Source organism: Equus quagga, chromosome 7, assembly GCF_021613505.1.
Source record: "Equus quagga isolate Etosha38 chromosome 7, UCLA_HA_Equagga_1.0, whole genome shotgun sequence".
Lineage (NCBI taxonomy): Eukaryota > Metazoa > Chordata > Mammalia > Perissodactyla > Equidae > Equus > Equus quagga.
In genome coordinates this window covers 133,625,797-133,642,803 of record NC_060273.1, presented here as the reverse complement: position 1 = coordinate 133,642,803, position 17,007 = coordinate 133,625,797, and the positions used below count along the sequence as shown (strand labels likewise).

Genomic DNA, 17,007 nt, shown 5'->3' with positions numbered 1-17,007 from the left:
CTATGTTGACAAGCTCGCCTCTTTCCCCATTTTCTAAAGTAAGATTTTAAAAATTGATCATTCTCGGGGCTGGCCCTGTGGTGTAGTGGTTGTTTGGCACACTCTGCTTTGGTGGCCTGGGTTTGTGGGTTCGGATCCTGGGTGTGGACCTACACCACTCATCAGCCATGCCGTGCCAGCAACCCACATACAGAGTAGAGGAAGACTGGCACAGATGTTAGCTCAGGGACAATCTTCCTCACCAAAAAAAAGAAAAAATGATCATTTTTAGAGTTTGCAAAGTTCAGCTCTGAAGGTTATTAATGATCATTTAACGAAAATACAGTTGCACTTTTTCTGCTTTTGTGATTCACTAAAGCCAAAGTCCTGAACCCGCTTCAGCCTCGGCCCCCGCCTCACCCACGCCGCCCGGCGAGGTGACTGGGCGCAGCGCTGTCAGGTCCCACAGACTCCTGCGAGCTCACAGCACAGCAGCTTCATCCTGGAACTCCAGACTCCTGGTCCGGGTGGTGTATCCCCAGACAGCAAAGTCACATAAACCGTCATTTACCCTTTTGCGTGGTGGACTTCCTCGAGGAAGAACACTGGCCCACCCCACATCACTGCGGACTTTATACTCACTTTCAGTCAGACAAGAACCAGCTGATGCTAATGGTTTCTCTACCTGAGAAACGGCATTTGTAAATGAGCCGTTGGCACAAACACTATTCTTGGGTCACCTTGGGGCAAAAATTCCTGTGGGCGCCCGGCTCGTGCACTCGGGGCCAGGTTTGGCATTCCTGACACTTTGTGCCAGACAGTTCACTGTCGTGGGGGCGTCCGCGCACTGAGAGATGTTCGGCAGCAGCCCTGGCCTCTACTCGTTCAGAGTGAGAAAGTGACTTCCTTAAACTAGTTTTCAAGGCCTCTGTTTGTAAAATCTACAACTCTCCCACTCGTATCTGATCCCCACGGCCAGCGAGCACAACACAGATGAGATGCGTCCCTTCCTCAAGCCTTCCCACCCCTAGGCGCATGTGCTCTCTGTGAACATCCGCATCACGGCCACGGTGCCTCTCCCGTACTCTTCAGCCATGCATCGACAGGCGCTATGTGCCTTCCTCCTTTCCCTCGCTAGGATCCAGGTTGAGGGTAGGAGCTATAGTTTGCTCATCTGCGTGAACTCCGGAGCGCTTCGCATGGTGCTGTGCACGCAGCAGACGCCACACGGTGCTTGTGAGCGCACCAGTGCAGCACCAGCACAGACGCTGTCTGTCTGCTGTGGTCACCAGCGTCCAAGTGCGGTCAGCAGCGCTTAGCGGAGCAGAGCGTCTCAGAGGGAAAGAGGATCATTGCCTTTGACGGCAGCAGAGTGAAGCCGAATTCTCAGGGTCTAATGAACGAGCAAGTGGCCAGTTAGTGAAGACACCCTTTTAAGAAGTTTGAGGACACGAGGGAGGAGAGTGACAGGGAAGTGGCCTGCCTGATGGCAGGATCAAGGCTTCTTTGTTTCTAAAAGGGAAGGAGGCCTTGAACAAGACTGTGGACTTGGAAGAAGAAACCAGGAGAGATGATGCGAGATGGAAAGGGATGGCTTGCTGGTTCTGGAACAGGCAGCAGACAGGGAAGCAGTCACCAGTGAGACGCCTGACCCTGGGAAGCAGTGAGTGATGGAGAGAACGGTTACGGCAGGAATATCTGCTGATAGTTCTGGGGGCGAGGGTCTGGGGCTGAAGCAGAGTAGAAAAGCCAATGAGGGGAAGATGAGAGTCGAGGAGAGAGAACGAAAGGACTGAGCTGAAGAGGAAGCTGTAAGTCTGTGGAGGAAGCAATCGGCCTGACGGGACGAGTTTGTGGGACAGCACTTAGCAGGTCAGAAGCAAACAGAAAAACAGATGCTGCTGTATTTGTTTCCTAGGGCTGCTGTAGCAGGGTCCCCAAACCGGGCGCTTCAGAGAACAGAGGCGTCCTGGAGGCTGAAGTCCAGAAGCCCAGAGTCAGCAGGCCGTGCTCCCTCCTGGGCCCTAGGAGGCAATCTCCCTGGGCCTCCTCCAGCTTCGGGTGCTTGCAGCCTTCCCTGGCTCGTAGATGCACCACTCCAGTCACATGGTCGTCTGCTCCCTGTGTGTCTTCACATTGTCTTTCCTCTGTGTGTTTCTGTCTCTGTGTCCAAATTTCCCCTTTTTATAAGGATACCAGTTATGTTAGATTGGGGCCCACCCTGATGGCCTCATTTTAATTTGATCCCCTCTGTAGAGACTGTCTCTCTAAAAGTCAGATCCTAAGGCACTGGGGGTTAGGGCTTTAACGTATCCTTTTGGAGGGACACAATTCGACCCATAACAGGCGGCTCCAAGGATGTAGGTTCAAGAATGGCAAGTGGCCTGGCCAAAGGAAATGAGAGGAAATGAAAGATGTTCATGAGAGCATGGGTGGGATGGCCAACCATGGGGCCCGGGCTGGGAGCACGCTAAGGGTCTGCTGGCAGAAGCAAAAGGGAAAAGGTGGTTGAGCAGGAGTGGTGGTTGAGAGAAAGGGAAGACTGGGAGAATGGGACTTCAGGCTCTAAGACCTTGGAATGGTGACAGGAGGCTGCAGGTTCGGCCGCGACTAGCAGAGAGGTAGGTCAGCTAGGGGGAAGGTAAGCAGTTACAGCTAAGGTAGCCCCAGAGGCCGGGGTAGCCAGAGCAGTGCCTCCCTCCACAGGGAAGAGGGACAGAGGTGGTAACAGGGAAAGACCATTCCACAGCTCAGGGGATAAGAGGGAGGTGGAGGGGGGTAGGCTGGAGGGGCAAGACCCCCAAAGGGGAGAGTTCCGGGGAGATGGGCCCAAGTGTGGAGGGCATCCGAGCATGAGGATTCCCGCTGGGCAGCAGCACAAGAGGCAGAGCTCTTTCCTGAGGGCTGGAGATCAAGTGCGACAGGCACAGAAGGGGAGGAAAAATGATGGCAAATTACAAGCTGCAGTATGAACAGATGCTTCAGCATGACGGCCGTTAATTCACTGAGCAAAATGCACCTTCTGACTTATCCTGAACCTTCTTCTTGCTATAAGGGAGTGGCTGAAAAAGCCCTGCCCTTGATACACCAGCATGTGAGAAGTGACTCTGCGTCCTGACCCTCCACCGAGGTGAGAGCCAGCTCTGCGGGTCCACAGGGTCCTGCGCAGGGTCGTGCGGAGGTAGCATGCAGGTTGTGGGGCAGTGCCGGCCCACCGCATCCGCATTCAGCAAGGAGACGACAGCACCTCCCTCACGGGGCTGTGGGAGCCACGGGCACACAGTTAGTCCTCAACAGACATCAGCGGTGGTGGCGGCGGTGTTGTTATAAATGCCACAGCCTGAAGATGCTGCTCCAAATCATAGCAACGATAGTGATGGGGAAATTCCCTGTCTGTCCCTCCCTCCCCCCAAAGATAAAGAACACACCAAAACCATCCCAGGACATTTATTTCCACAGGTTCTCGATGAGGAGCACAATCCTGAACAGAAGTGCCCGCTGTACTGACAGGCGAGGTCACAGCGGCAGGAGCTGCCCACCCTCGGAGAGACTTCTGTGGGGCCCTCACTCCGGACGCTGCTACAACTCGCCAGGCCTCCCCAACACTGCAGCCCAGCCCGACTCTCGCCGTCTCCAACTCCTCTACCCGAAGTGTGCATGCACACAAAGGCTCTCTTTACCCACACGATGAAGGAGCCAAGACAGCGTGAGACGGGCTGGAGACGCCGAGCCCAGGGGCCTCTGACGTGGGGCCAGCTTTCCTCACGAGCCCTGACCTTCTACACAAGTCACTGTGGGGTCCTGAAATTTGAGAGCCGGGGGTCTTGTGTTCACTCCTGTGCTGAATGTCCCCCAGTTCAGGCCCGGAAGGGTGAGACCCAGCAGCAGGAGAGGGGATGTTGGGGCTGAGTGCCTGCACCGGAAAGGGGACCGGGGGGACACGATCTCAGGACACGCGCTCCCCCGGCTGGGGAGAGAGACTGTTCAAAAGCCTTGTGCTCGAGACCTAGTTCTTCAACCCACCACCACGCTGCGGGGTCAGGAACTTCCGATGGCCACCACCGACCCCTGTGCCCAGGACGTCCACCATCAGCCTCGAGAGCCCTTAATACTTTAAGGTATTCAGCTGGTGGCTTCAGTCTGACCACTTGCACAGTCCCACAGCCCTTCCAGGCACCTGGATGGGCAGTCACAGTGTCTTAACATGCAGAACGTCAAGGCTTTTACAGCAGAGCGGCCCGCTCTAGGAGGAGGAGGAGAGGCTGGAGGAGCCCAGGCTGGGCCGGTCCAGCGCCGTTCCTGGGCGGGCCGGGCCTGCAGGGCAGGTCAGGTAGACAGCTGGGCTGCTCTCCGAGCCTCATGCTCCTGCTTCGCCCTCTCCCTCTGCTCCTGCTCCCTCTGAACCAGGCGAGCCCGCTCCTGTTGCCACTGCTGCAGCTGCTGCTCATACGCGGCCATGTCCTCTGCTTCATAGGTGGGGAGCTCTTCGTGGACGAGCTGAGTGGTCAGAGTCAAAAGGCTTCCTGACTCAACTCTGCCCAGAGCCTGGAGCTGAGAACGGGCGGCCTGTTGGAAACAAAAGAACAGAAGAGAAGGGGGCAGTGGGCGAAGAACAGAGGAAAAGGATGAGCTCGCCACAGTCCCCGCTCTGCCGGGACCTGCCCGCCGCCTCTCCCCCAGGCACCGCTGGCTCCTGCTCTTTCTCAGCCCAGCAGATCTGCTAAGATGCACGCCAGACGATTTCTGCCCCTTCACTCACAATCAGTAAGTGGAACTCTGTAAGGTGAGAGTCCATTTTTAAATCACAGAGACGGTACAAGTATAACAACCCCTCATTTCCCCTCTGACCTGAACCCAACCAGGCAGCCCACTCAAGAACAAAGAACCTGAGAGGGACACACGGCGGGAGCTGCTGACAGACAGGCAGAGCAGGCCATCTGCATCCTCTCCTTCAGAATAACAGACCGATGTCTGCCTGACTCGCGTTCCTTTCGACAGACAGACGCCATTCCACGGGCCTCTCCCTAAGGCAGGCTGCACAGCTCCTGTGACGGCCTCTACCTGCTGGGCTCCCAGCAGGTCAGCCTCCATGGCTCACAGCTCCCTCTGAAGGGCTGCTTGCTCTGGTCGGACTGTACTCCTCGAGAAGTGAGGTACTAAAAACACTAATCGACTTGAGTGCCTCAAGATGCAGATCCCCAGAGAGCCACTCACACCCAGCTGTGGCTTCCACCACACGTCCCCCTGGTCCTCGAACAGAAGGATCCATGGCACAGTGGTGAGCCCTGATGTAACAGGGGGCGGGGGCGGGCAGGGCCCATGGGCTTCTGGGAGGGGCCAGAGGCCTAGTGCGAGGGGTCAGTCACATAAAAACGGGTCCCAAACATTACCTGAGACTAATGAAGATCAGGCAACAGGAAAAATAGGAAACACAGAATGAAAATCACTTTTTTCTCCTGTCACTTCCATGTGACCTGAGGCCAGGGACACAGCCTGGGACAAGGCCTCACCTGAGCCAGCAAACTTGTTCAACTCCAAAGTCAGGCCCAGCCCGGGGGTGTGTAAGGTGGGAAGAGCAGCACCCACGACCCAGAGGACCTCGTCGGGGAGGACGAGGCAAGGTGGGGCTGCCTCGCCCCCAGCTGCCCCTCAGGAAACGTCTGTCTCTGCTCTTGTTCTGATTTTCAAAAAATGCACTTGTGGAAGAGTGAGGGCTGAGAATCTAACGCAGGCTCAGATTTCTCTTCTCCGAGATTAAATTTATAAGGAACAAGAGAAGGAGGTGGTAATTTCTAGCAGTGGTGTGGCAGCCTTGGTCAGTACGAACACTGTGAATAATAATCTAGGGGGCTAGGCAGATTTTTGTTCACAGCTTCTCTAAATCTGCAAAGTCAGGCAAAGTTAAAAGGAAAGAGCAGGCAGGTAAACTCTTAACCCAGCTGCCAGTTCTCTGTGTACCTTGGGAACATCCGTTCGCCTTTCTTTCTCAGTTTTTAAATCATCAAAGAGGGGAGCTGAGCAATGACTTTACAGAAGTACCGGGAGGAACAGCTGCTACAAGGACGACAGAATCCTCCCTACAACACGGGAAACAGGTTTCCCATGGCTGGTTCACTATAATCAGTGGAAAGATTTAAATGTAATAGTCTGGGAAGTTTACATCCCTCCGTCCCAAAATGACCAACAGCTCAGCTGGGACGATGGAGAGGTTTTCTGCTTTACATAAGGAACCCTCCTTCAGCCAGCACTTTCTTCGCTTTGCACTAAATGGACGAGGAACAGAGCCACGGAAGAGGCTGAGGGTTACGCTCTGAGCACGCTCCGCTGCACTGACCCCCCACGGCATTTGGGCTGCACCGTGAAAGCTACAAGGCACAGTGGAAACTTGTTCCCATCGTCCGTGCAGTATAAGAGAGCATTCCTATGGCCCTGGTGCATAAGCAGAGCTGAGCGACCGAGACGCCTGCGTCTTATCTCATCACGCTTCATACTCAAATGTGGCTTCTGTGATTTCTGCCGGGTTTCTGGGTTATCACACATGTTTAGTGTGATATGGAGACACGACCAGCAACGTTCCCCTGGGGTTGGAGGCAGGTGCTCACTAGGAGGCGGCAAGCTGTCACCCAGCCACGAGCACACGCCAGGGATGAGCGGGTGAGACACGCTGCCTAGGGAGCAAACCTGTGACCCACCAGCTCAAGCACAAAAAGCATAAAAATTCCATTTGTTTCTTTTAAGACCAGTTCCTGTGTGAAGCAATAAAAACGTAATTTTTGATGTCAGTTCTTCCTGCCCCCTTTGTGTGTGACACTGATGCGTGGAAGGACTGCCTGTCTATCACCACGGCGAGAAGCACATTTAATGACAGCTGACAGGGACTCAATTCTGTGCGACTCACCTGAAATCGTTCCAGGTACTGGGGAAGCCTGGACTGTTGCCTTTCTTCCACGTCCATCTGCTCCACCAGCTCTGCCGGCCTCTGGCCGTCTTCCCCTTCTCGGGGCTGCTCCTCGGAGGACGTGGGGGCTGGAGTGGTCACAGCCTTCAGCACTCCGTCCAGCACATCGAGCTGCGGTGCAGAAAGAGGGCACAGACTAAACATCCTGAGGCTCTGAGCACACACTGGGAGGGGAGGTGGACAAGGAGAGGAAGGAAAGGCTGGGGCCTAAACTCATGAGAAGAGTTCTTTTATAAAATTACATGACAGAGGAAGAGCTACACGATCTTACATTAGAGACAGTCTGGGATGGCATGGAAACTCAGCACAAAACAAATGGCCCAGGGGCTGGCCCCGTGGCTGAGTGGTTAAGTTCGCACGCTCTGCTGCAGGCGGCCCAGTGTTTCGTTGGTTTGAATCCTGGGCGCGGACATGGCACTGCTCATCAAACCACGCTGAGGTGGCGTTCCACATGCCACAACTAGAAGGACCCACAACAAAGAATATACAACTATGTATCAGGGGGCTTTGGGGAGAAAAAAGAAAAAAATAAAATCTTTAAAAAAGAAAAAAAATGGCCCAAATGGGCAAGCTCAGGTTGTCTGCCGAAGTGAATCAGCACTGGCCTTTGATGGCACTTCCAGTCGACCAGGTAGGAACCGAGAATCACGTTTGACGGGCACTGAAGTACCTCCCCTTCCAGTCTTTCCTCCTCAATCAGTCTGGGATTGGGAGAAAGGGAAAGAGAAACCACTAGAGACGCCAACCGACAAAGGGCCGTTCTGAATGCAGGTGAAGCCTCGGAATCTGGGCGAGGGCCTCCTGCAGAGAATTTAGCTCATCGGGTATCTCTGATTTAGGATCAGCGCAAGCCACACAAGCTGCTGACAACGACCCAAAAGGCACACCTGAGAGTCACTGTAACCGGGGATTTCTGTAGCTTAGGAAGTAAGTCAATTATAAAACAGGTTTCTTTTTGTCTTGTCCCCTCTCCCCCACAACGTTCACTTTGGGGCACACCTCCCTCGACCCACAGAGATGGGACCCCAAGGTCAGCACAAGCACCTGCCTGGATGCTGATCACTCTGTCCATGTCATACCAGAATAAAAATCCAGAAAATACTCCAAGGCTTTTTAATTCCACTAATACGTTACACCCAAACCTGATACACATCCGTCCTGGTTGACATCAGAATCACATTCCTATTAAGTCAGAATGCAAAGAATGCAAATCTGGCTCAGAGTGGGAGGAACATTTCCCCAGGAAAGGATTTCAGTATAATTCTGTGTCTTCCATCACCAGCACTGACTCCAGCAGGGTTAAAACATGGATATATATTTAAGGATGTATGTGCTTTGTTATGAATGTCTGGCAAAGAACACAATGATGCTCTAGACACTAGTGTGAGGAGCTGGGACAGGCACCAGGCTTGTGACTCCCTGACTGACCTGAGAGCCAGGGCGTGAGTCCTGGAGACCAGCTCAAACGAGCAGGCCGCTCCAAGTTAGCGCTCACAGCCTGGTGACGAGCCAGCTACTGTCCTTCCAGGCCTCACTCTGCTACAAAAGCTGCTTGGACAGGAGCGGACACTGTGGCTCCCGAGGGGGAGAGAGTCTTGTCATGTGGCTGTAAGAGGCCACATGTCCCGTAGCCCGAGCTCAGTCTAGTAACTGTGTAGTGTCAAGAGCCCCAGGTGATGAAGTGCCATGAGCTTGAGGCTGGTAGGGGGATGGCTCCCAGCCCAGGAGAAGTGGGTGCCTCAGAGCCCTGGAAGGCATGCCTGGTCCCTCCCCTCAGTGTCTGCACTCCCCACAGAGCGGCCTAAAGGAAGGAAGGGAAGGTGCTGCCACCTCCAGGCCCCAGATTCATCTTTTGGGGGCTTTCACGAGGGACAAAGCTGCCAGGGAGTCTCCCAGGACTCCAGGAGGGCACAGAAAGGCCAAACATTTAAAACGAACTCTTAACCTCTCCTGAGCTCCCATGGAGATTGGCGGGGGTAGTGGGGGGAGTATTTTATTGAACTCAGTTTGAATCTCGGGGGAGGGGGATAGTTTTCCTCCCAGACAGTGAGCTCTGAAATCGACATGGATCTTATCTTCTGCTGCTTTTTGTCAGTAACGTTGAGAATGTTTGTGGTTTTTCACTCCTTTTCAACTGGATAAGAACGTGACTCTAAGGAAACAAAGAAAGTAGAGGGGAGGGGGACGACCACACCCCACTGAATGCGGGCGAGGGACATACCGCGTCTCCACACAGCTTTTCACCTTCCGGGCAGGAGGCCACCTTCTCCATCACTTGCAGGGCTCTGTCGAGGTAGCCCGGCTGCCACAGCAGCGGCATGTTGTGGTACACAGCCCGCAGCCCGTGCTGTAACTCCACCTTCCCTGTGGGCCGAAGGAACAACGAAGAAGGCTCAGCCACGGCTTCCCACTGTGCCCGAGACGGAGCACTTGAAGGCGCAAAGAATATTCACCCTGCAGCTCCGGGGATGGGGGAGGGTCACTGCAAACCTACAGCAAGGGCCTCATCCATCCAGCGGCTTGGTGACATTTCAGACAGAGGATGAAGATTGTGGCGAAATGCACTGTACACGTTTTTTAATAAAGAGTTGTGCAAATGCTTTTCCTCTTTTTCAGCTGGACTGCGGGAGGTTACTGTGAGGACGTGTGAGTCACAGGGCTGAGGGAAACGGAGACAGCTTGCTATTGCTGCCTCTCAGGGAAGCTACCCGATAAAATGAGTCAGACAACTGAAATCCTATTTTTGTCTTAAGAACAAAATCTTCCTCAGAAAAAGAAATTCCACCACTTTCTTACAGGGAAAATCTTGTCAACATCTGACAACTTTTCCTGCCAGGAAACATTCTGACATTTTTCAAAATGCTCCAAAATACCCTACTGCCCGTCCTTATGAAAAAAAAAAGCCTCATTTTGCTCTTCTTTCCTCTATTTGAACTTCATCCGTACTTAAGTCATAAAGTCCTCATCGTCCTTTTGGATCCCAGGACATGACTGTTTCTCTTGGTACCTCAAACCATGACAGCTGGAGCATAAGATGGGGACCCAGGGTCAGGGCCCCTGGCTGGGGGCACAGGTTGTCCCCACGTTCCCGTGGAGAAGCGCTCCCTGCACCAGGGACCAAAGTCACCTTGAGCCTCCAGGTCTTAAGTCCACCTTCACTTATCTTTCCTGGAAGGAGATTTGGAAGAGCTGCCGAAGGACATAAGCAGACAAAGCCTGTCAGGCGACAGCTAATTTTACACCATTAAGATGCTGGGCTGGACCGCAGTCACATTCCAGGAAGCTGCTTCCAGGGGCTGAGTGAGGCTGTGCAGCGCATGACACAGCAAGAGCAAAGAGCTTTGCTCTGACGGCTGCCAGCCCCAAAGCACAGGGCCTCTGCTCAGAAACAATGACAGCACGATGGGCATGTTCTGAGCCCTGACGGCTTCCCAAACAATTCCCGCAGGCTAACAGTCCTGAACGCTCATCTGAAGCAAAGGCAGAAAACAGGCAGATGCGTGTCAAAAGTAGATGGCAAATAAGGAGAAAATGATTTTTAAAGAGTGGTCAACTCTTTTGCTAGTCTGATGGCGAGTCTGACAAACTGAAATTCCTCTGATCAGTTTCTATCAGAGTCAGCATCCAAGAATGCCACACTCCATTTTATGGGTGAGGATCAACTCCAAAAGCAGTCAAACTGCTATGACTTGGACAATTTTCAGAGACCAAAGGTAAGCAGAAGCAACGTACGATCAAGAGAAAGTCCCTTCCCAACGCTGATCCGCTTGAGAGAGAGAAGGGAAGAGTGAGAGAACAGTACACAGTGAGAAACCCGCCAGTCAGGACACGTTCTCAGCACATTTGGGTTACTCGTCATTTGCCCAGACTCCACACAAGCAGGGTCTGAGGCCGCTCCTCAGCAGGCTTCGCGTCCTGACCTGTGATGGTCAGTGCAGTGGGAACTGAAGTAAAGCGACCATCGCCCAGCAGGGTCCAGCACATTGTCCCAAAGCGTCACTCTCTGCTTTCCCAAAGTGCTGCTAGACACGCAGTTTCTCCTTCCCTGGAAACACTACCAAAAATGTGAGCCCAACCTGAACTCTTCCCTTCTGACCTCCTGGACGTCAGGTCTAAAGAGACAGAGATCTTTGTTAATACTGGGAAGACTCTACTGGCTGCTTCTACCAAAGAGGGCCAGCTCCTCCCTCCCTCTATCCCTTCCTCGCCCCGATGACCCCTAACTAGTCTGAGGCCACCAGAACTAGTCCTCACCTTGCCAGTGGTGACAGGTTTAGAACACTCTTCACTGTCTCAGGTCCTATTTTTATGTCTAAAAGTGAAAGCTGTATTGGAATTTCACTAGTAAATTTAAACCAAATTATAACTTTATTATGAGTAGAGAAAGCATCAGTTCCATTTGTGAAGAACAACACCGAAGGGCCCGTGGCTTACCGAGAAGTGCATAGCCATAGAGCTGGGAGCTCAGCCCCACCGCGTTCCTTTGCTTGAGGCCCGGGAGGAGCAGGGAGGCCCCAAAGTTCCTCTCCTCTTCCCACTACAACAGAAGAGAGCACATCACGGTCCAGCCAAGCAACGAAGACTGTCCCAAACCAGGATTTTTAATGACATAGAGGAAAAAGAACATGTCACAGCATTAAGTAAGAAAAGCAAAATGCAAAGCTCTAGGTATGCTACAATCCCAATTTTGTAAATAGAAAATATTTATGTTGAATGAAAAATACAGAAAAGAAAAAGTATTATGTTAGACTTCTGGGTAATAAAATTATGAACAATTCCAGGTTTCTTCTTTGTACTGTTCGTTATTTTCCACATTTTTGGCAATGAATAAGGGTTCCTTTTACAATCAGAAGAGCAAAACAGAACAAAAATAAAGAGTACACTGTGAACCAACATTGCCTGAGACGGTCGAGATGGTTACACTGCTGTCAGCCCCACATTCACTCCCAGCGCCACAGCACGATGCAGCAAGCTTTTGAATTTCAAACAATTCAGCAATGATAAGACTCCTTCTGCTTCACAGCTTTAAAATAAATACAACCATTAGGTTGCTTTTAGATGGACGTGCCTTTCAAAAATAAGTTAGGCAATCAGAAACACTTAGTGATCATTTCTTTCAACCCAGGGTGCAAAATTACACTTCAATCACATTGAAGCCTTTTAAGACATGGGAAAGAGGCAAAAACACCAGCATCACTAAGCCTGCCACAGACCAGGAATGGCAGTGACAGGGACTCGCTGTGACGCAGGGCCCAAGGACAGCCTTGGCAGTTCCCCAGACAATGAGTGCACATGAGTGCGCAATGGCCAGAGCCCTCGCTCCAGCTTGGAAATACAGAACACGGAGCCCGGTGAGGCCCTGGGCTCTGCACGCAGGTCGGGAGGAAGTGGAGGGTGAACGGGCCTGCAGGCGACGGCTGCAGCTGGGTGTCCGTGAGGCGCCCCAGGTGTTGATGGGCACCCACAGGGCCAGGTGCAGCCCTGGGCTCTGCCCTGCAGGTTGGAAGGAAGCGGAGGGTGAACAGCACGTGCAGGCGATGGCTGCGGTCGGGTGTCCGTGAGGCGCCCCAGGCATTGATGGGCACCTAAAGGTCTCTACTGTGAATGGGCCTTCGTGCAATACAAGTGCAATTTCCTATGGTTTTTCTAAACCTTTGTAAAAAGCAAAGACCTTGGGAGACAGACAAAGCCTCCCCCGGGGCTTCTGCAGCACAGACGAGTGAAAGAGCCGGTAACTCAGGACACGGTCATCCACTTTCCAGAGCAATCGCTCTGCGGTGTGGCTTTCCCTGCAGGCTGCACAGAAAGGGGCCCAGTCAATCATTAATAAGAAGGCTTGCAAATATTGTTTCTTTTCTTTAGGGAAAACAGGATCTATAGCATCAGGATGCCACAGGGGCTAAAAGCCAAACAAGCAGCATCCTTGCTGTGCTGGGAATTGAGCAGGGGTGATGGTGCCTGGAAGGGAGACACTTCGAAAGGACTTTTACAAAGATGGATGAAAACAAACAGACGTCTTAGAGGTTTTTTGATGACTGTCTGGGAATAACACAACCACTGTTGCTTATATGGAATCTATGTGCTAACATACAATACTAGGTCTCTTCCAAGCCTTTAGCTTCTACGGTCCATACCATTACGGACTAAATCAGGCGGATTTCACCAAGGTCCTCAAGGTTTCCCCACTTTATGCTTCTGCCTTTCCCACTGATACAAAGCACACCCTCAGCCCCACCTCCGCCTCCACAGCTCAGCATCTCAAACAGCTGCGCGCAGTCGCTGCCTCCTGTCTGCACCTCTCACTCACTCCACGATCCACACCGAGTAGGTTTCCTGATCCACTATTCTACGGAAACACAGGTTACAATTTAGTGCCTTCCCACCACAGATTCAATGAACTTTCAAAAAGCCCTCACCCCTCTACCCTCTCAGAAGTACTCCACATCGCAGACCACTCTCTTCCTAGGGCTTTTGTGGCCTACACATTCCTGATCTTCCTTTCTTGCTCTGGGGCTCATTCGCAGACATTTACACATGGATGTGCAAATTATATGTCCAGTCCAGATTCTTCCCTTAAGATCCCAATTTCCCTGGTGGACTCTCTTGACTATCTCAAAATGCAACAAGTTCAGAGCCAAATTAATGACTTTGCTTGTAAAACCCAGTCTTTTTCGAGTTCCCTTTACAAACGCATGGCGATCCTTCCGCCCAGATACACGAGTCAGAAACCTAGGAGATGAGACTTCGCCCTCACTTCCCTGCCTCCACAGCCGGTTCCTCCCCGTGCTCCCTGCCTCCAAGTGTGTTCACCGCTGCTCCCACCCACCACGTTCTGGTCCCGGTGCCACGTGCCTCCTGCTCAGGCACAGGAACAGCCTCCTGAGTGCTCCGCCAGAGCCCCCCAGCCCGATCCAATCTCTTACCACATCACAGCCAGAGGCATCTTTCCAAAGCACAGATCTGATTACATTACACTCCCCGCTTAAAACTTCAGTGCCTCTCACTGTTTGTAGGACTCAGACAAAATGGCCTAGCACGACCGGCATTCGCCACCCCGCCTCCCGCCAGGCCTTCCCGCCACCCTCCCCGCTGTGGCCGCATCACTGTCCTGCCTCTCCCAGCCCTTTCCACTCGCCATGTTCCTTCTGCCACACGGCTTCTGCACGTTATTGCTTCTTTTTGGATTGTTCCTACACTCTTCCACCAGTTAATGCCTATTCACCCTTCAAATACTAACAAGAAATATTTCCTTAAGGAAGGCTTTCCTAACCTAAGTTTAAAACACAAACAGACAAAAAGTCCCTACAATGGAGGCTTGTCAAAGAGGACGTCCTTGTAGCGCTCTACAGCCTTCATCTGAGGCTCATGAGTCAGTTCTGTCATTTTCGATGCCTGTACTCTCCTCAGCTTGCAGCAGGTGCTGGCTCCCACTGTATAACTAGCACTTGGCAATGGACGGAATGTGGTCGATGCTCAATGTACATTTAATGAACTAAGGGACGTGAGGTGAGCCACAGGCTAGAAGGCTCATCCAAGAAAAGCTAAACACACTATCGATTCTTCAGAATGCGGGCCAGACTAAATGGCCTTTCAGCTCCTACCCACACTCCTGTTTCTGCTGTGACATGTGAGGTGAAGGGCATTCTGCAGGGCCACCCTGCTTGGCCTCACCAGGTGGCCTCATCAGCCACTAGCTGGGCGGCTGTCACGGAAGATCTCTGTGCCCCAGGCCACTCATCGGCAGACTGTGAGGATTCACACATTAATGAATTTAAAACACCAAGAACACAGCCTGGTGTAAAGCCAGTGCTACTGAAACATGAGTTATCCTTAGGATAGCAATAAAGAAGGACTGAACATCCTAACCTGAGGGAAGAAACCAGAACTTGGTATTCTGGCCTGACCCAGAGCACCCCGAGGGAAATACTGAGACTAAATAATCAGTATTTGCCCTGTGAGTTGTGGTCAAGCAGCTGCCTCACTACTTCTGCGATGTGCTGTGTCCCGCTCACTGACCATCAACGCCCCATTCCTGAAGGTCTGAGCAGCACTCAGCCAGCTCAAGTTCCAAAACGTGCAGAAGGACTTTCACTACAGATTCTTTCAAGTGGAGGAACGTCCAGTCCCACTCTGTGAGAGGCCAGTGACTAAAGTGTGCAGAACGAACGCTCACTCCTGGCTGGACAGGGCCACAGAGCTGAACATTAGACGCCTCTCTCAGTTGCTGAGGGCAGGGTCTCCTCTGGCCCCTCGTCCCTCCTGAGCAGCCACCGCTTGCTTTTCCTGAGGCTCCCAGTGCTGCTCGAAGGCAGACCACTTACACTCAAGTCTGTCTTGCTTGCCAGGCAGTGGTATAGAACATAGAGCGACAGAAGTTGGGTGGAAGGTGCTTCAAAGGCTTCTTGCCTCATGATCTCAAAAACCACGGATAAAGCATCTGCAAAACGATCAAAGTAAAAAAGACAAGAAATTAGTTTTTGGCAGCATCACCAAATCTGTATTTAACTATAAACACTCTTAGGAAGCAGGGCATGATAGAAAAATACACAGAAATAAAAAGTAAAAAATGTGGGCTCACGGGGCTGGCCCAGTGGCTCAGCGGTTAAGTTTGCACGTTCCACTTAGGCAGCCCGGGGTTCGCCGGTTTGGATCCTGGGCACAGACCTATGCACCGCTTGTCAAGCTATGCTGTGGTAGGCGTCCCACATATAAAGGAGAGTAAGATGGGCACGGATGTTAGCTTAGGGCCAGTCTTCCTCAGCAGAAAGAGGAGGACTGGTGGCAGATGTTAGCTCAGGGCTAATCTTCATCAAAAAAAAAAGTGGGCTCTGGTCTTAGTTCTACAAATTAGGTCTCCCCAAGCCTTTAGCTTCTATTATACCCACAATCATGCACTGGATCAGGTACTATGGCACCAGTGTCCTCAAGGACATCAAAGAAGTCAGTTAATTTCTCTCAGTAGCACCTTCAAAATGATGAAATACCATTGGTCCCATCTACTTCAAAAGACTTTTGGACAGCCCAATAAGATAATACATATGAAGATGCCTCATAAGTTGTGAAGCAGATTTAAGGCATCAGGTCCACCAGCCAGAAGAGCTAAGGCATACAGAAAGGAGGCAAATATATTTTCCAGGTCACCCTGGCAAGCAGAGTGGGGGCTGACTGTCCTATTCTATGTTCTGGAACCTTCGCTCTGTTTGGGTAAAAGAGGACAAATGCTACAGGCAATCCTAAATCCCAGGTATTATTTCAAACATAGAAAACTGATGACTATAAAAAGGACAATCAGACTGACCTTAAAAGACTTGAAAGAAGAGAAAGGAAAACGCTCATTCATAAATTATAAGCCCTGAGTATACCACACAATACGAGATATTTGTTTCGCATGAATGCTGATCACAGGAGATCAGACCTTGAGCAATTTTGACTTTCCCCCAATATTCCACAACACAGATGGAGGCCAAGAAAATCAAGTTCAAACAATTTCTTTCCTTTAATATTTGCTGTTAAATTAGAGAATGTTAATATTGTTTTAAAATACAGTGCCTGCACATAACACAGGCACCGAAAATGTTTCTGACTGACTGAGTTGCTGGGTTAACTGATTTTTGCACCTACTCGTAAGAGTTAGCACTGATTTGCAACGTTCCTAGCCAGCTGGTTTTGTACATGTTGTCATGGCTCTGAACAAGGCCACAGGCAAGAATTTCCACATTCTATTTGCAAATCAGGAAACTGAGACAGGCAGGCAGACCAGGAAGTCATCCAGTAGCTCAGTAGCAAAAGAAGGACCTGGAAGACATTGAAAAAAACCCCCAACCCCCCCAAACAACCAGTATTTTAAAAGAATACAATTAAAGCAAAAAATCCAGTTTAAAAAAGAAATAGTTTTGCCACCTGTTCATTACTGAATCCAAAATGGCACATGAAAGATAATTCAAATTTGCTTTATCTTTTACCTACATTCTGCATTTCAGTCAGCGTGGGAAGTGAAATTAGATTGGCCTGTATAATTAATCTACCTTTCCTCCATAATTATTTGTGTACTTTGATATTTCCTATCCTAA

The 17,007-nt window shown here is 51.3% G+C and overlaps 1 protein-coding gene across 1 annotated transcript in view; it reads right to left on the bottom strand.

The window, feature by feature from the left end:
- Nucleotides 1-3,410: 3,410 nt before the first annotated feature.
- Nucleotides 3,411-17,007, bottom strand: part of MRPS27 (mitochondrial ribosomal protein S27) — an 88,446-nt gene continuing 74,849 nt past the window's right edge. Inside the window, exons 7-11 of the mRNA XM_046667943.1 lie at nt 15,259-15,374; nt 11,372-11,474; nt 9,159-9,301; nt 6,878-7,048; nt 3,411-4,545 (exon numbers count right to left, since the gene is read on the bottom strand). Of these exons, the coding sequence (XP_046523899.1) occupies nt 4,306-4,545; nt 6,878-7,048; nt 9,159-9,301; nt 11,372-11,474; nt 15,259-15,374 (773 nt within the window). The 3' untranslated portion in view covers nt 3,411-4,305. The remainder of the gene's footprint in view (nt 4,546-6,877; nt 7,049-9,158; nt 9,302-11,371; nt 11,475-15,258; nt 15,375-17,007) is intronic.